The following is a 25,187-nucleotide window of genomic DNA, read 5'->3' as shown; positions in this document are numbered from 1 at the left end:
GTTATCTTGGTCATCATGTGGGAGAACTTGCTTGAGAACTTAGTTAACATAGGGGAAATCAGAGCCAAGACATAGAAGGAGATTGCTGATGATACCATTTGAGCACCTGGATACCATTTGAGCAGCTATGCCTAAAATTACCCCTGAATTTTTGAGTTCATATCAATAACTCCCTTTGTTTGGCTTAAGCATATTTGTATTGTATCTCTGTGACTTGCAAGCAAAAGAGTCCTGATTCATACAGACATCTGTCTAGTCTCTCTCTCTCTCTCTCTCTCTCTCTCTCTCTCTCTCTCTCTCTCTCTTTCTCTCTCTCTCTCTCTCTCTCTCTCTCTCTCTTTCTCTCTCTCTCGTGTGTGTGTGCATGCGTGTTGGTTAGAAATGGCTTCCTGGAAGAAGTGAGGCCTGAGCTAAGTCTTAAAGTGTTAGTAGAAATTACCTGAGCAAAGGAAAAGCTACTCTAGGCAGAAAGACAGCATGAGTAAAAACAAGAGTTATGACACATCATGACATAGCAAGTGCTGTAAGCAGTTGGTGTAGCCAGAGGATAAAGTGAGAGTCAGAGGAGGGAGTGACAAAGCTGGAAACCAAGGCAGGGGTCAGTTTGCGGAGCACCTGGAATACATGTTAAGAAGATGACAATTAGTATTCCTTACAGTCCTTGTCTATAACCCAGCCAAATTTTTACATTTTTGTATTAGTTCTTCACTAGAACGTATCAGTAAACAGCATCAAAACAGAGTTTTCTAGACCTGGAGTTGGGTTAGTCCCAGGGTCCTTTTTTGGGTTCTGGGTCACTAGAGGAGCCTCTCTGAGGTGTCCCATTTGCTGGCCACTCTCGGTGGGGCAATCCTCATATTCTACTCCATGATTAAAAGATCTATCAACACAATACCAGAAAGTTATTCTTATATAACCAAAAATGCCTTTGGTATTCCAGGCCCAGTTCATGTATTTAGTTATGACTGAACATTTACTGTGTCCAGGCCCTGTATGGAGGAAGATATTGAGGAACCAGACATGGTTCCTGCCCTCACAAAACATCCAGCCTAGGAAAAGAAACAAGTACAATAAAATATAAGCAGCACCATAATTGATAGATACAAAAGAGATAGAACATCAAGGAGAACAGCCTAAGGCTGATTAAGGGTGCCAAGGAAGGTTTCCTTCTGTAAGTGTAAATTCTGTACTGACTTGAAGAAGGAGTAGAGGTTTACCAGATGGACAAGGATGAAGTGGAGGGTATTCCAGGAAGAAATAATAGCTTGCCAAAAGGCTGAGAGGTACAAGAGAACAGGTTGTACTTGAAACCACACATAACTTGGTACTTCCAGAGAGCCAAGTGTGGAGGGAGAAGGAAAGATAGTTGGGGGTGGCATGGGGTAGAGTGCTGGGTATTATGTAGGCAGGATCCATGTATTAAGAAACTCAGAATTTATTCAGTAAGCAACAGGGAACCATTGAAAAAAATTGGACAGGGAAGTGACATAGCTGGTGCTTGCTTGTGCTTCAGAAAGAACACCCTGGCTGCAAAATACAGTTGTCCCTCAGTATATACAGGGGATTGGTTCCAAGACACCTCCTCATACCAAAATCTGTGCATACTCAGGTCCCACAGTCAGCCCTGTAGAACCCATAGATAAGAAAAGTTGGCCCTCTGTATAAGTGGATTTCACATCCAATGAATACTGTATTTTCAATCCACCTTCGGTTGAAAACAATCCATGTGTAAGTGGACCCACACAGTTCAAACATATGTTGTTTAAAGCTCAACTGTACTGCAATGTGGAAAATGGATTAGATACATCTGGGTAGAACTACAGGCATCAGGGAACCTTGTTAGGAAAGTATGGCAATGGTCTAGGTGTGAGATGATGATGGAGTGGCAGTGGGCATGGAGGGAAATGGACTGATATGAGAACTAATTTAGGACTAGAAATGACAGAGCTTGATGATTGAATGAACATAGGTGATAGGAGGAGAGAAAGGAAAGAGTTAAGTATGATTTCCAGGTTTCTGAAGTTTACTCTAAACCAACGAAAGGAAGAAAACCCCACTGTAAATGCCCTATATTTTAAAACATCAAGGAATTGTTTCCAAAGAGACTTTTGACAATTGTTTCAGAACTTAGGAACCTCTTTCTTTAGCAAGTTGAGCTGCCAGACTCTCAGAAAAAAAGCCAAATTTCCTCAATTTGAACATAAAGTCTTATGTAGGAGTGTGTTCGTGTATCTATATGGGTAGAAGTGTATATGTGCACACATCCAGGCATATATACACATTCCTAGGTCTACTTCCCCCAAAGAAAATATGTGGAGAAAGCAAGCCTTTTCAGAAGCTCATCTGACACTCCTGGACAAAGGCAGCTGGTCATTCTTTCATCTTTGGGCTAGGTCATTCTGGATCTGAACCAAAGTAAAATAATTTTCTCTTTAGCTAATATTTCACAGATGGGGTTATTTCTACTAAGTCTAGAGTAAAAATAAATTATCAGAAAGGAAAGAAGAATCTATCTATCTGTCTATCTATCTATCTATCTATCTATCTATCTATCTATCTATCATCTATCTATCTGTCTAATGTATATCTGGAAAATAAGGGGCAAGGGAGTAAAACAAACCAAACTCTCAAGCTTCCCATCCCATTTTTCCATCTGTCTGCCTCAACTGCACATCACACATATCTCACCTCCTATGTCTTGTTGAATATGTGCATAAGTTTGTGTGTGTATCCCTGACACCACAAATAGTTCTTTTGACCATCAACTGTGCATTTCTCCAGAGCTTCACCAAAACTATAGTGAGGGCTTTATCTTGCTCAAATATCCAATGAAATGGTGTACCTTCTCTGTCACTATAGGAGGGCAAAATGATGAACACATTTTGAAAGGGAAAAAAACTAAAGCTGGGGTTTTTGTATATATGCATGAGTGACTTTTTTCTTTCCGTGGCTGGAGGAATTGAGGTCAGAGATTAATATGCACTAAAAATTTACTTTATGAATTACCAAGGAGTAATGGCTCACAGAAAACAGTATTTGAGAAAGAGAATAGATTAACTAACACACAGCTCAAAGCAAGGGGTAGCTCCTGTCTGAACTGGGTACCCCGAAGAGGCCATCTTTCAACTCACATATTGGATCTGAGCAGTTCATTTCATTGCTATGTCCTTGCTATGGGGAAGGAGTCAATTACTGGCTGAAACTTCTCTACAGCAATGGCAAACATACATCACAGCCCAGCTGAATCTGTACCAAGCAAGTGACTTCCCCAAGGGCAAATGAAGAGTTTCCAATTGAGCTGACACTATTGTGAGCTTAGGAGACAAACCAACTCCTGCTTCAACAAGCCTTCTCTGAGAGCACCAACCACCACAGAAGGCAGCCTCTTACACAAATACAAACACACACACGAATGCTGTCTAGATTGATCAGCTCAAGAAGGATGAAGAGGCTTTGAATCTACAGTCTCAAATGTAATACCAAGCTAAGATCATGAGATTCCGTAAGAAAAGTGGCATTTTTTTCTGAATGGATAAAAGAACCAGATGACCCACAAGAGATACCTCAACAATAAAAAGTTTCTTAAATCAAGTTACCCAAGCAGAAACATAAACTCCACATTTCTCCAGAAGTATGTACTTACAAGAATTTATATAACTCGAAATAATGTCTAAGCTATATTTTATAATAATGTTATACTAACTAACTCAAAATAAACAGATATTGACCATAAATCTTTCCCTGGCCCTAGGCAAAATTTCCCTGGAACCAGACACACTCTAGTAGGATGATCTACTTGGAGTTCTCCTTTGCTGAAACTGCCACCCCTTACGTGCCTGCACACCCTTAGATGTATAGATAAGTGGGAAGGAGGAACGTGGTACTCTTTTCATATAATCTGCATATGAATAATAACTAGAACATTCAACTTTTTCCCCCTCTCCACTGCCTATGGTTATTGACCCAGATTCTATCCCCTGTGAGAAACATCCAGAAGTGTCAGGGTAATTGTTGGGCAGAGTAGGGTAAATGGGGAAGGAGAGAGAGAGGCCCTAGAAACCCAAGTGGAATAGTCCAAGAGATTCAACTGATGAGACTAAAAATGAACATCTTTTAATGTTATTTCCGACAAAATCTGTTTCATTAAAACATGGTCTGGTTCCCCTTTTGCCTGATAGGTAACTGGCCCAGGAATAGTCTGGGCCTGCCAACACCTGAAATTTCAAGGAAGTGTAGGGAAGAATGATTATTCAAGCAATGAAACTATTCCAACTTTGGTTTCATCTGTAAAAGGGTGACTATGATTCTGATTCTTACCTTATTTTTCCCAAGGGTGTGATGAAATTAAGAAGGTGACTTGATACCATTTACCAAGTATCGTAGAAGCATGTGCCACCTAATGCTAGATAACAATCACAAAACACAGGTTAAATTTCTCCAGTATTATAATCTGCCTGTGAAAAATGAGAACTTCCCTAGTCTGTAAACAATCTTCAATCTTTGAGCCAGCACAGAAAAGAATTCTGAAATACTGACTGCTCTCCCTCTTCTGACACTACTAGCACAGAGATGAGAACAGGAAGGTCTGTGGCCCTAGAATGAAAGACTAGGGAAAGAAATGGGCTTAAGCATTCTTTTCTGATAGAGCCTGATCCTAGCAGAGAAGCACAAAAAGCATTATGAAAATTATGTGAAGGTAGCCCTCCGAGCCAAATTCAAGGAACACACCTTCATTTTCTCTCCCTCTTTTTCCCATGCACATACAGATCACTTTCCTTAGGACCACATGGAGCTTTGGCTTAATACCCACACACACTTCCTGTTATAGGGATCTAGGCAATCAGAGGTACATTCACAGACAGGCTCACATAGACACTCAGGAGACAATATGGAAGAGATAGGTGGACAGAAGGACATAGGCTGTGTAGAAAATGGGTTGAATAGATACATTTTGGAATAGTAGTAAATAATAGCACACCTCTCATCCATTCCTGAGTTCAGAACCAACTAATAGACACAGGAAGGAAATAAACAGAGATTCAAAATACCAGTTTATTACTGTTAAAGTCTGTATTGGAAGACAGGGAATAGAAAGGCTGCCATGATAGACTTCCTAATACTCCCCACACTTAGCGATACAGACTTGCCAACTCACCCGCCACATGACGGGTGAGAAGATAGGCCAGTAGTGTTATTCTAACAGAAGTCTTCCCAAGTGGAAACATGAGGAGAGCAAAACAGAGAACTCCAGACCCCTTCCTCCTCTGCAAAAGAGGGGACTGTGACAGAAACATGATTAATAAATTTATCACAGGATGCTGCTCCAACCTCCCTGCTTTATAATCCTGTTTCTGCTACTTCATGGAGTAGTTTCCTCACATGGAAAACAGACTTATTAATGCCTATTTTGTAGGGCTATTGTAATAATTGCCAATAATGTATGGAACATGCCTTGCACAGTCCCCAGTACTTAGCAAGCATTCTCTCAGTCTAGGGCAAATTTAAGTTTTTAACTTACTGAGTGAATACATTTTCCTTTTTCTCTTACTTTTCCTTATCTTTTTTTTGAGGTGGAGTTCTGCTCTTGTCACCCAGACTGGAGTGCAGTGGCACGATCTTGGCTCACTGCAACCTCCGCCACCCGAGTTCAAGTGATTCTCCTGCCTCAGCCTCCCAATTAGCTGGGATTACAGGTGCCCACCACCATGCCCAGCTAATTTCTGTATCTTTAGTAGAGACAGGGTTTCACCATGTTAGCCAGGCTGGTCTTAAACTCCTGACCTCAGGTGATCCACCTGCCTCGGCCTCCCAAAGTGCTGGGATTACAGGCATGAGCCACCGCACCCAGCCATGAATATCTTTTTCTTTTTTCTTTTTTTTTTATTGCATTTTAGGTTTTGGGGTACATGTGCAGAGCATGCAATACAGTTGCATAGGTACAAACATGGCAGTGTGAATATCTTTTTCTATTGAAACATTGCTTCAGTCTGGGCAACATAAAAGACCTCATATCTACAAAAAGTACAAAATTTAGCTGTGTATGGTAGTGCATGAGTGTAGTCCCAGCTACTCAGGAGGCTGAGGGGAAGATCACTTGAACCCAGGAATTAGAGGGTGCAGCAAGCCGTGATTGCAAAACTGCACACCAGCCTGGGTGACAGAGTGAGATCCTGTCTCAAAAAAAGAAAAAGAAGAAAGAGAAGGAGAGAAAGAAAGAAAGAGAGAGAAAGAAAGATTGTTCCAGCAAATATGTAATCTCTTTAAAAGAACCTTTTAAAGCCATTTCATTTTTTATTAATACATAATAGATGCATGTTATTTTCAGGGTACATGTGATAATTTAATATTCATATAATTCGTAGAAATCAAATCTGTGTAATCAGGATATTCATCACCTTAATTATTTGTCTTCTCTTTAAGCAAGGAACATTTGAATTATTCTTTTCTAGCTATTTTGAAATATATTTTAAACTATAGTCACCCTACTGATCCATCAAACACTGGGTCTTATTTCTTTTATCACGTTATATATTCTTACTCATTAATACATCTCTCTTCAATTCCCCCTTCTCTCTATCCTTCCCATCCTCTGATGACCAAACATCTACTCTCTATCTTCATGAGATCCACTTTTTAAGCCACCATAAGAATGATAACATGATTATTTGTCTCTCTGTACTTGGCTAATTTCACTTAACATAATGACCTCTAGTTCCATTCATGTGGCTGCAAATGAAAGGATTTCATTCTTTTATTTTTATTTTTTTATTTTTGGAGAAAGGGTTTGCACTCATGGAAGCTGGAGTATAATGGCAGGATCATGGCTCACTGCAGCCTTGACTTCCTGACCTCCTGACCTCCCGACCTCCTGGGCTCAAACAATCCTCCCACCTCACCACCCCTAAGTAACTGGGACTACAGGTGTGTATCATCACACCCAGCTATTTTATTTTTTATTTTTTGTAGAGATAGGGTCTTCCCTCTCTGTCCCCTAGAAATAGGGTTGCCAAGGCTGGTCTTGAACTTCTGAGCTTGAGCAATCTTTCCATCTTGGCCTACTGAAGTGATCGGATTATAGACGTGAGCCACATCCAGCCTCATTCTTTTATTATGACTGAATAATACTCCATTGTGTATGTATATACCACTTTCTTTTATCCATTAATCCACTGATGGGCACTTAGGTTGATTTCATATTTTTGGCTATTGTGAATAGTGCTGAAATAAACATGGTAGTGCAGATATCTCTTCGATATATTGGTTTCCTTTATATAAGATAAATAATCAGTAGTAGGATTGCTGGGTCATCTGATAGTTCTATTTTCAGTTTTTTTGGAACCTCCATACTGTTTTCCATAGTGTCTGCATTAAATTGTATCACAACCAACAGTATCTGAGGGTTGTTCTTTCTCCCCATCCATTATTCTCTCTCTCTTTGATAAAAGCGATTTTAGCTGGGGTGAGGTTAGGTGATATCTCGTTGTGAGCTTGATTTGCATTTCTCTAATGATTAGTGACATTGAGCATTTTTTCACATACCTGTTGGCCATTTGTATGTCTTTTGAGAAAAGTCTATTCAGCTCTTTCGCCTATTTTTTAGTTGGAGTATTTGTTTTTTTTACTATTGAGTTGTTTGAGTTCACTATATACTCTGATTATTAATCCCTCATCAGATGAGTAGTTTACAAATATTTTCTTTTATTCTGTGGGTTGTCTCTTCACTTTGCTGATTATTAATAAATGCTCCTTTAATACATACCCAAAGAGATCTACAGATCCAACGCAATCCCAATCAAAATTCCAAAGGCTTTTTTTCTTTTTTGCAGGAGTAGGAAAACCCCTAAAATCTATATAGAATCACAAAGGAAGCCAAATATCCAAAGCAATCTTGAGAAAGAAAAACAAAACTGGAGGCCTCACACTTACTGACTTCAAAACATATTACATTCAAGGTTATTATGGATAGGTGAAGATTTACTCTTATCATTTTATTGTTTGTTTTCTGATTGTTTTGTATATTCTTTTTTTCTTCCTCTTTTATTGTTTATTTTTGCAGTTGGGTGGTTTTCTGTAGTGATAACTCTATAGAGATAACAAGTGTTGGCAAGAATGTAAAGAAGGAAACCTCATACACTGTATACTGTTGGCAGGAATGTAAATTACAACAGCCATTATAGAAAACAGTATGGAGGTTTCCCAAAAAATAAAAATAGAACTACCAGATGATCCAGCGATATCACTGGTTGGTATATATCTAAGGGAATTGAAATCAGTATTCTGAAAAGATATCTGCACTGCCATGTTTGTTGCAACGTTATTCACAGTAGTCAAAATATGAAAATAACCTAAGAAACTGTTGATGGAACAATGGATTTTAAAATGTTTTGTACACACATACACACACACGTTTTGTGACACATAATATTTTGATCAACAGCAGACTGAATATACAACGGTAGTCTCATAAGATTATAATGGAGCTGAAAAATTCCTACTACCTAGTGACATCTTGATGATTTTAATCCTTTGTAGGTCTAGGCTAAATTGTGTGTTTGTGTATTAGCTTTTAACCAGAAAGTTTAAAATGTAAAAAAAAAATGTTTATGGAATAAGGATATAAAGAAAATATTTTTGTATAGCTATACAATGTATTTGTATTTTAAGCTAAGTGTTATTACAAAATAAAAAAATCTAGAAGTTCATAAGTAAAAAAAGTTACAACACATTAAGCTCAATTTATTATTGAAGAAGAAAAAATTTTAAAATAAATTTAGTATAGCTCAAGTGTACATTATTTACAGAATCTACGGTAGTGTACAGGAATGTCCTAGGCTTTCAGATTCACTCACCACTCACTCACTGACTCACCCAGAGCAACTTTCAGTTCTGCAAGTTCCCTTCATAAGTGCCCTTTACAGATGTACCATTTTTATCTTTTATGTTATATTTCTGTTGCATATTTTCTAGGTTTAGATATGTTTAGATATACAAATACTTGCCATTGTGTTACAGTTACCTATAGTATTCAGTATAGCAACATGTTATATAGGTTTATAGCCTAGAAGTAATAGGCTATACTATATAGCCTAGGTGTGTAGTAGACTATACCATATAAGTTTGTATAAGTGCACTCTATGATGTTCACATGATGATGAAATTGCCTAAGAATGCTTTTCTCAGAACATATCCCCGTCATTAAGTGATGAATAACTCTACATATACGTGTGCGTACTCATTCATTTAAAGAAGAAGGAAATTGTGACATTTTTGACAAAATGGATGAACTGGGAGGACATTATGCTAAATGAAATAAGCCAAACACAGAAAGACAAATGCTGCATTACTGCATGATCTCACTTTTACGGCTGAGGGGTGGAGGAAATGGGAAGATGTTGGTTAAATGATACAAACCATCACTTATAAAATCAATAACTTCTCGGGATCTAATGTGCAACATGATGACTATAGTTAATAATGCTGCATTTTAAACTTGAAATTCACTAAGACAGTAGATCTTAGTCTGTACCACACACATGCAAAAATGACAACTGTGAGGTGATGTGTTAATTAGCTGATTGTGGTAATCATTTTAGAATGAATGCAAATATAAATCATTATATTGTACACTGTAAAAATATACAATTTTATTTGTCAAGTATACCTCAGTAAAGCTGGAAAAAATCCCCACGACAGATGAATGAATAAAGAAAAAATGTGTATGTTTATACGAAATTGAGTATTATTCAGCCTTAAAAAAAAACGAGGAAAGTGCTGTCATATGAGATAACATGGATAAACCTGGAGGACATTATGTTAAGTGAAATAAGGCAGTCACAGAAAGACAAATATTGCATGATTTCACTTACATGAGGTATCTAAAGTAGTCAAACTCACAGAAGGAGAAAGTAGAATGGTGGTTGCCATGGGCTGGGTGTGAGGTGAGAGTTGTTGTTCAATTTGTATAGATTCAATCATGCAATATGAAGATATTCTAAAGATCTGCATTAGAACAACTACATAGAGTTGTAAATACTGGTCTGAGCAATTAAAAATTTGCCGCGAGGGTAGACCTCATAAAATGTGTAGGTTTTTTTTTTTTGTTTTTTGTTTTTACCACACACTCAAAAAGAACAAATCTTGTCTTTTACTAGAACAAGGATATTTTTGTTTTTGTTTTTGAGATGGAGTCTCACTCTGTTGCCCAGACTGGAGTGCAGTGGCGGGAGCTCAGCTCACGGTAACCTCCGCCTCCCAGGTTCAAGTGATTCTCCTGCCTCAGCCTCCTGTAGTAGCTAGAACTACAGGTATGTGCCACCATGCCGGGCTAACTTTTGTATTTTTTTTTTTTCAGTAGAGATGGGGTTTTACCATGTTGGCCAGGCTGGTCTCGAACTCCTGAGCTCAGGTGATTTCCCCAACTCGGCCTCCCAAAGTGCTGGGATTACAGGTGTGAGCCACCACGCCTAGGGTAAAGCAAGGATTCTGAAGCTAGGGTCTATAAGTCTCAGCCCAAACTATATACAGCATTGTGTGAACATGTGTAGCTTTCTAGGGAGAGTGCATAGGTTTCTCTAGAATCTCAAAAGGTTCTTCATTCAAAAAGGAGCTAGACTGGATCCCACAGGGGTACACACACAAAAAAAATTTTAAATGATAACAACAACAACAAAAAGCTGGAGGCACTGCAATGAGGCAAATTGTATTCGAATTTGAGTTTTAAAAAAGGTCCAGCTAAGGAAGTTTAAAAAGAAAAGTTCAGAGAAAGACTGCTATTTCAGTCTTCTTTCTTCTAAAATTGGAAACTTGTCAATAGATGTTCAATGAATACAAGACCCTTGAGAGAAATTCCTAATAAGGTGGAAGTACCTGACCTGGTGTTCTTTTATCTCTCCCTGGTTGGCCTTTTGCCTACCTCCTCTGTCTAATCTCTTGTGGGTTTTTTGTTATCCTTCTTGACTTTTGAATATTGGCATAATATTTTAAATGTTAGTGTAATCCAGGACTCTACTTTCTGGGTGAGATTCTAATTTCTCGGAGTGAAATTATATACTTCAAATAATGGCCTCAGTTATCATCCAAACTTGTATGATCAATCACCACCCCTTCCTTGATATGCAATTTCCTATTTCTACCTGCCTAGTGGACTTTCCACCTTTTCCCCACAGTCAATTTAACATACTTTAGAATGAATTTATCATCTGGCTGATGGCTCCAGTGTCTATGTGCACACTTACACACACACAGACACACACACACACACACACACACACAGAGAGAGAGAGAGAGAGAGAGAGAGAGAGAGAGAGAGAGAGAGAAATATACTCCTTGAATGTTATCCATTGCTTTCTTTTTACTTGGTTCAACTCCATCATCAAGACTTTGCTTGCACATAAACTATGTTTAGGCACTTGCCAGGAAGTAGTCACAGAATTTGCAAACTCTAGAGGAACTTAAGAAATCAAGTTGCTCAACCCCTTCAATTTACAGAGAATAGGGGTAACCTGCTTAATATCACAGATCACACAGTGAATTAATGACAGAACTAGCTTAGAATCTAGGCATCTCAAGTGCTACCCAGTACCCTTTCCACTGTGCAATCGTGCTCCCACTAACTGTATGCTTCCAAAGAAGAATGACATGCCTGCTAGCAGCACTGATTTTTATCAATAAAGAAGCAAGATAATCTGGCCACCTTATGTTCAAAATATCTAGTACTTATGCACTGTTTGTACAAGGGGCTAGGTAATTTACGTTCTGCTGTAATGATGAAAAGGATAAACTGAAGAGTGCAACAAGACATCATTGGAGAGTAAGGCTTGGAATGAAAATAGGTTAGTTAAAGGCTAGCTCAGTGCTTGCTTTCATAATAAGGCTGTGAGAGGACTTTTACTTTTTCCTTACCAAAGTGTTTTCATATGTATTATTTCATCTTAGTCTCTCAACAGGCCTGGAAAGTAGGAAAGTCAGGGCTTATTAGCTAAAGTTTGCAGAGGAAGAACATGAGACTGAAAAGAGTTAGTTCAGTGATTTGCCCAAGGTCGCCCATCTAGTTAGTGACAAGGCCAGGGCTCAGATGTGTGTCTACGGCTTCCAAACATCTTTCCTCTAGTCTAGACACATAATTCAAATAGTCTTTGAGTGATGACTATAAATCCTGTGAACTGAACTTTACAGATATGCTGGGACTGAAACACGCTGGGTACTACCAAGTGACAATCATAGAAATATCATCCCAAAAAGAAAAAAAAAAATGCTTACTTTCAAGGTAGGGACAGTGCAAATGAATGTTATAACATAGGTTAACACAAGTAAGAATCAATAAGTTGAGTTGCCATTTTATCAAATTTTCTGCTTTCAAGTAAGGAAAATACAAAACAATAAACATGATCAAGATGGTCTTTGTAGGTATAAGAGTCTAAAAGATCGAGGATGGTTTCCACTGTGAATCATCTCTAAGGACTTTTAAAAGTCAGGCTATAAACACCTAAATTGCCATTTTATTAAAGAAAAGTCAGGGCAGCATCACATATGTAGACAGTCCAGGGGGGCTGAGAAAAAAGGATTGATGGAGGGGGTGACTGTGGGAGACATTTCAGTGGCGTGCTGCAGCACACCGCAGGCTGCAGTGTGTTGAAGAGGCAGTGACAGGTGAGGAAATAGAAGTAGAGAGTGGAAACCTTGACCGCAGAAGGCTGGCTGTGAAGGAAGGAGCCGCAGTGTGTTTGTTGGCTATGAAGAAGCTGCACAAGAACAGGGGAAGAGACTGAACAGGCGAGACAGAGTCGGAACATCCTGTTGAGTCACTACTGAGTTGTCAACACTTTCCCTGCTAGTGCGAGGCCCTTTAAAAATTCACTGCCCGCATGTGGCTCCAGAGAAAACACCTCAAAGAGAGAAGATAACCTGTCCAAGTGAAGGCAGAGAAATCGGCACAAGGTTCAGTAACAAATTCGCTTTTCGGGTCTATTATTGTGGCTGTTTGTTTGGTCTGTTATAAAAGCCCAGCTCAGAAGCTACAAGGTCAAGCTTGAACAGATGAGCAGAGAAGTTCTGGATCCAGTCTAACAGCTGATTATTCCCAAAGGCACAACATTATTAATTGGCCAGCTTATCAATGGATGCTCTTTCCTGTAGGTTTGTTTAGAGACAATACTGCCAGTCATAAAGTTTGCTGATTGCTGGCTTGCTCATCTCAGTGGGACAAGTGCAAGGCCGTGCCAGGAACTCCAGATGACTGGAACATACACAAGCACAGTGCTACCCATAGATGCCAACACTGAGCCAGGGTGCGGGGAACCCGAGCTGGGGGCATCCTCAAAGTGCTTCTTTATTTAAACTATGCTCCGGGGCAATGTTTCATAATGACCCCACACACCTAGCGCGTACGTACACACAGAGCAGCCTACACACACAGCCTCACTGTGTTCCCTGACCTGCTTGCTTTGCTTTCCACCCCTCTAGGCAAGGTCCACAAATTAGAAGCCTTTAACCCTCCCAGGTCTCCGGTCTCCGGACCTTCAGAAGAAAAACGCAGTCAGAGAAACATGAACACGCTAATCAGGAAGCCAGCGTTTCAGCCCACTCCACGCGGGCCGTCCACACTAACGACTTTCACCTCCCCTAGCCTGGGCTGGCTGGAGGGGCGGAGAACCCGGCAGTAAAGAGGAGGACCAAAGAGGGGCCCAGCTTGAATGAAACAATGTAACAATTGATGTGAGGCCTCGCCTTGCTCCCACTCCCCAGCGATCCTATAGGCGAGGTCCCAGTGACTGCCCCTCCCCATTGCTCCGTTTTCTTGTCCGTTACGCGCTATCCCTCCGCCTCTCCTTCTTTCTTTTCTTTTCTTTTTTCCCTTCTCCATTCCCCCCCTCCCCCTTTCTCCAGCTCCGTGTCATTTCCTCCTTGCGCTCGCTCGCTGCCGGAGCGTCTCCAGCCGGGAGAGTAGGCGGAGCGGAGCGGTGCGGGGTGGCGTAGAGCTGGAGAGCGATGGTGGCGGAGCTGCTGGGGGCGGAGGCAACGTAGCCCCGCTCAGAAAAGGAGCCCGACGGCGCCTGAGCCCAGCCGAGGATGGAGAACCGGCCTGGGTCCTTCCAGTACGTCCCTGTGCAGCTGCAAGGGGGGGCGCCCTGGGGCTTCACCCTTAAGGGGGGTCTGGAACACTGCGAGCCGCTCACAGTGTCTAAGGTAAGAACTGGCGGCTCGAAGTCCTAACGGCGCCCCACTTTGAATGGACCAGCGAGTACGAAGGCTGCTGCTGGACGGGGCCCTCAGGCCAACTTTGAAACTTAGTTAGTGCTGGGGGCAAAAGCCCCTCTTAGCGGCACGGAGGGGTCCTGCCACCAGTCCAGGCGTGGACATCCCCTAAGGGTGGCTGGAACAGGAGCTGGGACCAAGACTGGCCCCTGGCTAGAGCCTAGCGCGCAGACACACTCACCAGGGCTCTGGGGCGGCCCTTGTTCCCCGTGTCGGGGCGGCTACTCCCCTCAGTTTGGGCTGGAGGAAGTGGCGGCCGTTGGGGATTTCTCCTTGGAGGCCCCTGCGTCCCTACGGGACAGTCAGGGGCTGAAGGGACAGTCATCGCGGCTTGGCAGTCCTTTTGGCAACGTTGGCCCTCCATCAACCGGCGGGCCGTCCCAATCAGGCAGGTTGCAGGGCTAGGGGCCGGTGTGGGAACGGAGATGAGGCATTGGTGCCTTTTGCCAGCCTCACTTCCCACGGCCGGACGCGCACACATCCATTCAGCTCTCAGGGAGTTGTTGCCGCCGGTTCGGCTTGGCCTCTCCCTCCCTTCAGAGTCCAGCCTCAGCGCCGGCGAGATTTCCTGCGCGGTGAGAAGTGTGGAGGAAACTTTTGCGCCATGGAGCGCAGCTGTGCTGGAGCTGCCGCCGCCGCCGCCGCCGCCAGGGTTTGTTTGTTTTAGGAGGCTGTGATCTGCTGGAAGCCAAGTTGCAGCTGAAGACAGGAGAGAGGCGCTCTCCTGAGTGCTCCAGAACCCCCAAAGCGAGCCTCCCCTGTAGGGGTGAGGGTGAGGGATGGGGGCAGCTGGAGCTGTTACCAGGAAGAGTGACTTGTGGGACGACTCACCTTGAGGTGCCAGACTGCCAAGTGAACGGACTTTACGAACTTTATTCCATTTTTTTGTTGTTGTTTCTCTTAAATCCTCAAATCCAAAAAGCCCTCCCGCTTCCAACCCTCTTAAATGGCAGTTGAAGTTGTAGATGTGGTTTCAGGCTGGAGATAGAACGATGTGTCTTTTCAGCAGGGAACAAATGTCACTATTTTTTGTGGGGGGTTTCAACTTCGGTCACTTCTCAGCAGAGGGTTCAGTAAATGTCCCCCGCAACACACACCCACAATAACCTGTGCGGTATTCGCCTTGCATTGGAGTTGCTGGTTAACTTGCAGTGTAGAGGATCCTTCAGGCCTTGGGACCCACACTCTTAGCAACCCTGGAGGGTTGCCATGGGGTGTACCAATCAGATTGAGTAGTCTGAGGTATGCTGAGGCAACATTTGGGGGGCTGGCAGGGACCCCTCTGATCGTTAGCCTCCCCAAACCAGCCCAGATCTTCCTCCAGCACCCTTTCTCCCATACTTGTCATGTCTTTTAACTAGCCTGAGATGCCTTTGTCATCCACCGTCACAACCCCTCCCGAGGCTGTCTCCCTCCAGGGTTCTCTGGAGAAAGTCATATGCTTTTTTTTTTTTTTTTTTTTTTTGTAACAAAAACACTCAACTCCTTTTGTGAGGGGAATCCTGGCCTTCAGGAATTTCTTCTAATCAAGCTCCACCTCTCCCCGATCTTTCCACCAAGGTCGCAATGGGATATGCAGCCCTCCATGGTCTGGCAGTTCCTCCCTTCCTTTTTCTCCTCACACCGCCCACAGAATTTCCACAGTCTGCCTAGACAACCTGCCTTGAAGGGGTCATTTTTGAGCTCTACCCAGAGCTGACCCATCTTGAGCAGCACCCCAGAGAGTGCTCGCTGCTGTGGTCCTGGATCATTTTGTGAGCCAGTTGTGAGCCAGTGAGAGCATGGCAGGGGGTGTTACTAAGTATGGGGCAGCCAGCATTTTGTGGTCTGGCTGGGAGATTATTTGAGGGTAGATGAGGGTTTCCTTGGCCAAGCTGTAGAGGAAGTGCTTCGTGTGTTGAGAGGCAGGGTGCCTTTTAATGATTCACTTTCCACTGAATGTATAGTTGACCCCTATTATATGAAGGCTCATTATGACATGCATTTAGATATGCAGGGGGTAAAATTATTTCTCCCATTCCTCCCAAATAGTGTAGTCCTTTACAGTAAAAGTCAGTTATAACTGGGTTGGCCTTAACAGTATATAAAGGGACCAGAGTATTTTTTTAAGCACAAAGGTTGCCTGTATTGTGTTTTCCTTGACAAGACACTATTTTGGCATATTTCATTAATTCCCTCTTCATTTTTCTGCCTTAATTTTATTTCCTTTTATGATTCAGAACAATACACCTTTCTTCTTGAAAACAGCCTTGTTAGTCTGTATACACTGATTGGTTTGGGTGGAAGGAAAGATAATTGGGTTGGCAGATTAAAAAATTGGGTTCTAATCCCTCTGCTGCCACTCTCTAGTCCTGGAATCCTAGGTATATCACTTGCCCTGCCTGGGTCTAGGCATCCCTATGTCTAAAATGACATTCAAGTGGGTGGTCTTTAATGATACCATGACCATCTAGTAGCCAATTTTTTTGTTTGTTTTTGAGATGGGGTCTCACTCTGTCGCTCAGGCTGGAGTACAGTGGTGCCAGGTTGGCTCACTGAAAGCTGCACCTCCCAAGCTCAAACTATCCTCCCACCTCAGCGTCCTGAGTAGCTGGTACTACAGGCACATGCCACCACACCTGGCTAATTTTTTGTATTTTTGGTAGAGATGGGGTTTCACCATGTTGCCCAGGCTGGTCTCAACTCCTAAATTCAAGCAATCTTCCTGCTTCGGCCTCCCAAAGTGCTGGGATTAGAGGCGTGAGCCACCATGCATGGTCAAATAGCCAATCTCTTATGCTAGCTCTGGCCCTCTTCTCAGAGCTGCAGAGTGAGGAAAATGAAGCTTTGCTTCATCTGCATACAGTGTTACTGTTTACAGTATGCTTCCTCATCCTTTATTTCGTTACTTTCTTGCAGGCACACTGTGAGGCAGTCAGGAAAGATTGTGGAGAAACCGATGGAAAAAATGAAACTGATGTATTCAGTGGCTTGCCTATGACTCTCATATGGAGAGTCAATGGCAGTCCATTGTATTTTCTACTAAGAGAGTTTCCCATTCTTCTGCTAGTACTGTGGTTTGTGAAGGAGCACAGGGCAATAACTTTCAGAGCTGTATCTAGTCTTATTCACCTCCTACTGCAGTGTCCCTTTCCATGCCAGCCTGTAATTCCACACTAGGTGAGGACTGGGTTGTAGGTACACTCTGATGAAGTCCAGACTCAGAGAGTAGAAGAGGACTTTTTCAGTGACTCCAAATCACTCATGACGATCTCAGGTCAGGGAAAGCCAGAGGTAGGGTGCAGGAACCATGGTGGAAAATGGCAGAGAATCTGCTTTGCAGAAAAAAACAGAAGTAGTTTGCGTCAGGGATGGTGTGGCATACATGCTCACAGATATCTTGTAGTACAAGTGGAGATTTCTGGGGAGTGGGGGAATTTGAAAAAATAGTGATTAGTGGGAGAAGAGGACATGCAGTCTGAAAGTCTAGCTCATAGTTTTCATAGGAGACCCTTTGGACCAGGAAATGATCAAGCTGGGGAAATCGTCAATTCCTGCTGGTTCCTATGATTTCCCTGAATATGGGGGATTCAACTGCCTGATTTATGGACACTTGTATAGTCTCCCCTTGACAATAAGTAGCAAAGAAAGAGAAAATTTTTTAATACTATTGCTGGATGTGGTGTCTTGCACCTGTAGTCCCAGCTGCTCAGGAGGCTTAGGTAGGAGGAATCCCTAGAACCCAGGAATTCAAGGCTGTAGTGCACCATTATTGGGTAACATAGTGTGACCCCCATCTCTAAAAAATAAAATACTTTTGATTATCCTAAATAATAAGGGATAGTTCATGACGTTTCCCTATATCGTCATGTTTCAAGTGAGATCTTGGTAACAAGTAAAAAAAAAACATGACCCACAAAGGAATAGGGCCCATGACATTGACATTATTAATTCCTTTGGTTAACGTGTTATACTACCTCATTGACCCAGAAGTACTGTCTAGATAGAATGGGGATTCTCTTCTAATCGGATGTGTCTGATGATATGTAGGCTCATGAGACATATTTTCCCTTTTCCTGGCTCATTTTCGGTAGATGTTTCTATCAGGCATAGTGAAGCAAGTGGGGCTAGTTACTGCCTCAGAACAAAACAGGGTGGGGTAGAGGAGTAGCCCGGAGGAGAAAGAAGCTTTACCCCCCTCCACTTGATGTGCTCTGATATTGCTGTATAATTTTAGCCTCTCTAGACCCAAGTCTCTATTTGTAGAATGGGGGATAGGCATACCTGCCCTATCTCTGTTATCACAGATGATATGAAAATGAATTGGGCAAACTCTAATGCTGTTTGCCATCCTTAGCCTAGGATGGTGGCAGGGCATACTCATTAAGTTGTTTTAGTCTGTATTCCATTCCTAGTCTGACCTTATTTCTAGAAGCACACAGAGAGGCAGTTGACACCTCAAGAGGATCTGGGTAAAGTCAGACTGAGGGTGTCTTGTGGCTGGAAGTAAATTTGGCTGTGATTTTGAATTCTTATTGGGTGCAGAGGTAGTATTATATGAACAATGAGAGTTCTTGTGAAATCTTTTGAGCTGTGTTACAGACTAGTGCCTGGCACTCACAAAGGGACCTTCATCAGGTGTGCGTCTTAGGAGCTAGTCCAGCCTGGTTACCTACATGAATCCCCTCCTCATTTCTGCCTCTAGAATCACCAAAGATGTCCACTACCTCAGTTTTCCAGCTGCTGCCCTGTCCCAGAAAGCAGAGGGCATTTTGAGGCATGGATTAGAAATTCATAAGAGAGATACAAAGAAGGTTGGAGGGAAGTAGAGCAAGAAGCATAGGTGGTATGGCTGGTAACCCTTGGCTGAGCTTTGAGTCCATACTACTTTTGGCCCTGCTGCGTTTTCATAATACACCTGGTACCCCATTGAGAGCCACATGTATGCTTGCCTAAGTTAAAAAAGGCCAAGGCTCTTAGAGGATTTTCCTCTCCAAAACCTCACATGAAGAAAATAATTCAACTCCAGCTGGAAGACACTTGAATATTGTTCCTTAAAAAAATTAAAATGATTCCCCCACCCCTTGCCTTCCCCAATCTCCTCCCCAGGAATTTCTTTAAAGAAAACCGAGAGACTCAGACTTAAGATTAGAGGTTATGGATTATTATCTAGAGGGAACATCATGGCTTTTATAGTTAGGCTTTTTTAGAACTAGGGGAAAAAAGATGCTGACCCATCTGAGAAAAGTTAATGAAGAACAGCAGGGATTATGGGAAGGGCTGCTCTCACTGTCTGTCCCTCTAGTCCTCAAGCACCAAGTGGCAGACTTAACTCGGGGTTCCTAGACTAATTTTGTTCTTGGTAGAGACGTAGAATCAAAGAGTCTCAGAGTGAGGAGAGCCTTTTAGAAGTCACCTAGTCTAATCTTAACTATTTCATGACTTCTCCTGTGCAGTGTCCCTGAATTTGCTCTACAATAGTCACAGGGGTGCTCATTCCCTTCTAAGCCTATCCATTCCGTTGTTGGAAAGTTGCGACTGTGGACAGCTTTTCCTTTGTTAAGCTGCAATCATTTTTCTTTTACCTGTCATCCATGGGTCCTAGCTGTATCCTCTGGACAGCACCACACAGAACAAGAGTGCTTTCTCTGTCTTGGGAGAGCCCTTGGGATATCTGAAGACAAATATTATATTATCTTGTTGCACTTTTCTAGCAGAGCCCTAGCTCTTTCAACTGTTCCTTATGGGATGTAGCTTCCAGCCTCTCCTCTTCCTCCTCCCACTCTTGATGTACTTTAGCTTGTCCACGTTCCTCTTAAGTTATGGATCCCACAGCTGAATATAGTAACTGAGGAGAATCTGGCTACAGTTGAGTATGAACATTCTTCAAAAAAAAATTATATAGCTGAAGATCACTTTGGCTCTTTCTGGTGGCCATGTCATACCAAGGCCCTGTGTCAGAATCTTTTGGTGGAAGTGGCTGTGCTGCTGTTAAGTCATACCTGCCTAAAGCTTCTATGGAGGCATCTGGGACAGCCACATAATAGATTCAAGATGGACACATTTCATCTCCTATTATTTATTTAGAATTTCTCCTGCCCCTAGCCCTGGCCAGTCTTGGTAAAGGCATTGTAGGAGATATAAGAGAGAAGACAGAAGCCCGGACTTCAAGGAGCATATATGTTTAAACAAAGAGGTTATTAAGTTACAGAGAAGAAATTTGTGTAATAGAAGAAGGATATGGCATTTAATGAATAGTGTTAAAGTCAGAATTCCAGATCTTCTTTATTTCCTTTTTACCTCTCTGAACTTAATTTTTTTCCCCTTCTGGAAAGAATAGTTGTCTCCAAGATTGAAGATGCTAACCATACGTGCCATACAAACACTCCTCAAGTTACAGAGCCCCTACATAGGAATATAGAGACAGCAGTCTCTGTCCCTGTCCACTGTCAGGTATCTATTTCCTTGCATACTGCCACTGCCACTGATTGCAAAAGTTCCTGCTGTTGCTGCCATCCTTCAGCTCTGGGTTCTTCTGTCTGTACCTAGAATACACACAAGAGTGACTCCTGCTGGAGTTCTTACATCCACAGCCTCATTCTCCCCATGTCCCCACATTTACCAGTTGTCATCTGAGCTGGGAAAATACCTTTCCTTACTACTAAAGCCTTGATCATGGAGTGGATTGGAGTGGGGCTTAATCTTTATTAATAATGAAGGGTACGGGGTCTAAGGAAGAGAGTGTTGAAGTCTAGGAAACATGTCTTCACTGACACAGTGGTATTTATAATGGTTACATTCAGAAGAGTTCTGGAGAAGCCCATTTAATCCATAGTGTATCACTGATTAAATTATATAACCTAACCATCATTTATAATGTTTTGTCTACAGGAAACAGAATTCAAAGCTCCAAGCCACTTATTTATAGAGGTATTCTTGAGAAACAATGCATTCATAAATTAGGAACAAAAAGTGCTCTAGGTTGCTCTGTTACACAATTCTAGGGGAATGTGGGATTTCACTACCATTAGTACCCAAGGTGTTCATACCTTTGATGCTGGGACCAGATGTGTGTGCTTGGTTACATAGCCCTCCAAAACTGAATTCCAGGTTTCCCTGAGAGTTATCTTGTAATCAGCAAGTAATCTTTTTATATTGGTTATGTTGGTATCAAGATCACTTTCACTCAGCTTCTATGGATCCAAAATTGTGTCTTCTGTGCTTCCTGAAATACTCCCTTCACACAGAATTCAATAAAGTCATTAACGAATAAGTTGAGACACCATTTTTTCTAGCTAAAGATTATATTCCAAGGACCGGGAAGGGGTAGAGGTTAGTCTTCTTATGCCTCTCTGCCCCATCCAGTGTAAATAGGCCAAGTGGAAAAGTTGTCTTATGCATTAGTATTGCAACTGATGATCCGTTCTTCCTTACATCACACTGGCATGTTTACTTGGTCAGATAGCCATCCTGGCTGGGCACTGAAGTTGCAAATGTCAAGATGACTTGATCTCTCAAATTGAGCTCTACCCTCTTTCCCTTGACTTCACCTCCTCTTCCTCTTCTTTCACTGTGAATCTATGACTATACCATGTCACAGAACAAGAACTGCTTGGTAGCAACAGAGACGTATTTTCTATGCATCTAGGCTGTCCTTCTTTCATGTCAAGTCTTTGGTTCCCATCCCCCATCCAAGAGCACCAGTTGCTTGAGGCCTACATTTTGGACTGTGTCATTCAAGTGCCCTTGCCTCTTTGTTCATTCATTGACTGTCCTGCCCTCTGTCCAAAACCCAATTTTTTTTTCTTTTTTGGTCACAGTGAGCCTTTCTAGTCTGCTGTACCAGCTTTGTCCCTCTTGGCTCGGCCATGCTTCCAAGTGGGGGAGAGGGAGGAGAGAAACTCACAGAGTGGAGGTTGATAAGTTTGAAAACACTCAGCAAATCATAACAGAATCAGAGGGAAATTTCCTCACACTGCATCTCTCTCTATCCTGTTTCAGCGATGGACAGAATCTTTGTCATATTCCTTATGTTCTCTTATTAACTTGCTGAACAATCATGGCATGTTACTTTGGCTCTCCACACCCTCCTATTTCTTCTCCGACCCTCCATGGGAGAGATTCTTGCTTTACTGAAGGGTTGCTAAGGACCCCAGAATCCTTACTTGGTCTAGGCCATGGAAGTGTGAAGGCTGACTGACAGCAGGCAGCTCTTGGAGTACACTGCTTTTCTCCACACTCCTACTTCCTATCTTTCCAGAAGTGGCTGTTTCCTGGTATGTTCTCAGAGAGGACATGGTCTGTTAACTTTCACTCAAGTCTTTTAATGTTACATCTGTGAGGAATGCAGGAGGTGGGACTAATTGACAGGATCAAGGGTTAAGCCCAGTGATGGACAGACCTTTTGTGGTGTCTTCAGGCCCCCACCCTAATGCCACTCAACAGTTTTCTAGCTGTATGGTCTTCTCTCTTTCGTCCTGAGCCTCTGGCAGGGAAGCTTTCAGTGCTTCTCCTATATTGCCTTTCACGGTCCATAAGAAACTGATTTTTCTTTTGGGGGAGGGGGCTGGAGGTGAGATGAGGTAGAGCTAGAAGTAAAGCTGGTTTGACTAGTTATTCTGGAAAGCGGGTAGAGTCCCATGGCTGTAGCCCCATCTTTACTTATGAGAGGATGACAGGCTAAAGCCTTGTCTTTGTTGGGCTGCCTTGCTGTTTTCCACTTCTTTCTGTTTGTGTTTCATGTAAGTAAAAGCCACCCTGAAAACTTCTACAGGTAGGCAGCTTTGGATGGCATCTTACTCTGACTGAGAGTGTGAGTGATGACATCCTGAAGCTTCAGGGAGTAAGTACCAGGCTCGACTCTCACATTCTTTAGAGGACTTGACAGAGTTTAGAGCGCTGTATTAACTTAAATTGGCAATCAGGAAAGATTAAGACAACAAGCCAAAGTAGATCAGGCAGGGATCTGGATACTTGAGTTGTGTGATTGTGCCTCACTGAGTTCAGCAACTTCTTGAACCCAAAGGTGGTCAAAGCCTAGGTATGGTGAGATCAGAGAGGTAGTGGACCTGCTGTATAGCAAATACTGCTGTTTTCTAGGTGTTTTACATGTATTTTTATTTACTTTTAAAGTAACTCTTTGAGGTCAGATATTAATGTCTCCATTGTGCAGATGAAGAACTGAGGCTCAGGAGAAGTTAAGTGAAAGACTAAATAAGTCACATAGTAAGTGGGAGGGCTGGCATTCAAATTTACTTCTGTTCAACTTCAGATTCCATGCCCTTTTGACAATAGCATGTTTACACAGGTGAAAGAGAGAAATAAAAGAGAACTAGATAAGAATGAGGGATTGGGGGAGGGAAGGAGGGAAATGAGGGAAATGAAATTTAATGCAGAAACTGATAGTATTATGAGTGTCTGCTTCTTAGAGGTCAGGGTCAAAGGAAGATCTTTGTTTTGTTTTAAATCTCAAATCAGGGTAAGGGGACTGGACTGGTGATCAGAAGACCATAAGTTTAGTTCTAACTCTGCCACTCATCATTTGTGTGACCCTTGGCAAGTCGTTTTCCTCTCTGTATCTCAATTTCCCTATTTGCAAAACGAAAGTAATACAACCTGCATTGTTGTCCAGTAGGAAGAGAGATTCATTTTATCATTTATTTCATATTATGATTAGCAGTATATGTGATTTAAGAAAGCAAGCAAGCACATTCCACAGGTGTCCCTTATTAAATAAAAATTCTCTTAAGAAGATTTTGAACCTGAAAATTCAAGTGTATGAACTTACCTAATCATTGGGAGTTGTGTGAAATGTCAGGGCACCTTTAGTGTAATGTCTGCTACTGCAAGAAGACAGAAGACCAGACATGATTTCTGGCTACTGTCCAAACAGCCAGCACTTTCGAAGGCTAACGTCCTAAGAGCTTTCAATTTGGCCTCCAATCAATAATCAATCAATCAATCAATCAACTGATCAACCAACCAACCAGTCAACACGGATGTGTTGAGCACTTTGTAAAGTGCCTAACCCTAAACTAGAGAATACAAGAGATAGCCACCATAGAAGATCTGGTCCCTGGATTCTCAAAAGAGGTAACAGTTTTGTTGAAGAGCTGCGTTATTACAGGCCCAGGAAAGAAAAAGCTTTAGGTCCTGAAACTGTGGGGTAGGATCTAAGAGTAACATTTATTCAGTGGGAAGAGATTACATTGTGGGCTGATGTGGCTGGGTGTTTTGTGGAAAAAGGAAGAATTGGAGGTAGGCCTTGAGGGAGAATAATAGGATTTAGGCAGTTAGGCCTTGGAGGAAGAAGGACATTGATTCCAGTTAGTACAAGCACTGCATGCCCTAAAGACACAGACAGAAGACTGAGACCAGTTTGTTCACTCTGCAGTGTGTTGACAGCATAAGTGCAGGGCATGTGGTGTTTGTTCATTTATCCACGTATTAATTCATTAACTAAATTTTTATTGAGTGCCTGTTCTAGGAGCTGAGCTATTCTTCCTATGGCCTATGAAACCAGCACAGAGCTCCATAGATGTCACTTTTGTTTTCTAACAAATACTTTGTAGTGCATATCCTGGGCACTAGTTTTCTAACTTAACACATATTAGCTCATTTATTAACTCCATTTTACACATGAGAAAATTGAAAAGAGAGATTAGGTAACTTGCCCAATGTCATATTGCTTGTGTGGATGGATACAGAAGTGAGTCAGTGGAGATCTTCTTGATTCTTGCAGAATAATGGGATATAAAGGTAAATGGATTTGAGCCCAGTATTCTAGATACCCCAGAAAACTGGGCTATAGAATGGATGCAAGTTGGAAGTAGGTAGCCATTTTGTTGTTTGGATAATCAGTGTATTAAGACCGTAGACTAAGGCACCTAGTCTACGGTCATACCACCCTGAACGTGCCCAATCTCATCCGAGCTTCGAAGATTGGGTACAGTAGC

At 42.2% G+C, this 25,187-nt stretch overlaps 1 protein-coding gene across 2 annotated transcripts in view; it reads left to right on the top strand.

Moving 5' to 3' along the window:
- Nucleotides 1-14,059: 14,059 nt before the first annotated feature.
- Nucleotides 14,060-25,187, top strand: part of SHROOM4 (shroom family member 4) — a 218,005-nt gene continuing 206,877 nt past the window's right edge. For both annotated transcript variants that reach the window (XM_035289514.3, XM_035289516.3), the window contains exon 1: nucleotides 14,060-14,184. In XM_035289514.3, the coding sequence (XP_035145405.1) occupies nucleotides 14,068-14,184 (117 nt within the window). In that variant the 5' untranslated portion in view covers nucleotides 14,060-14,067. The remainder of the gene's footprint in view (nucleotides 14,185-25,187) is intronic.

This window comes from Callithrix jacchus, chromosome X, assembly GCF_049354715.1.
Source record: "Callithrix jacchus isolate 240 chromosome X, calJac240_pri, whole genome shotgun sequence".
Taxonomy (NCBI): domain Eukaryota; kingdom Metazoa; phylum Chordata; class Mammalia; order Primates; family Cebidae; genus Callithrix; species Callithrix jacchus.
The sequence above is the reverse complement of the archived record's forward strand: the minus strand, read 5'-3'. Positions and strand labels throughout refer to the sequence as shown.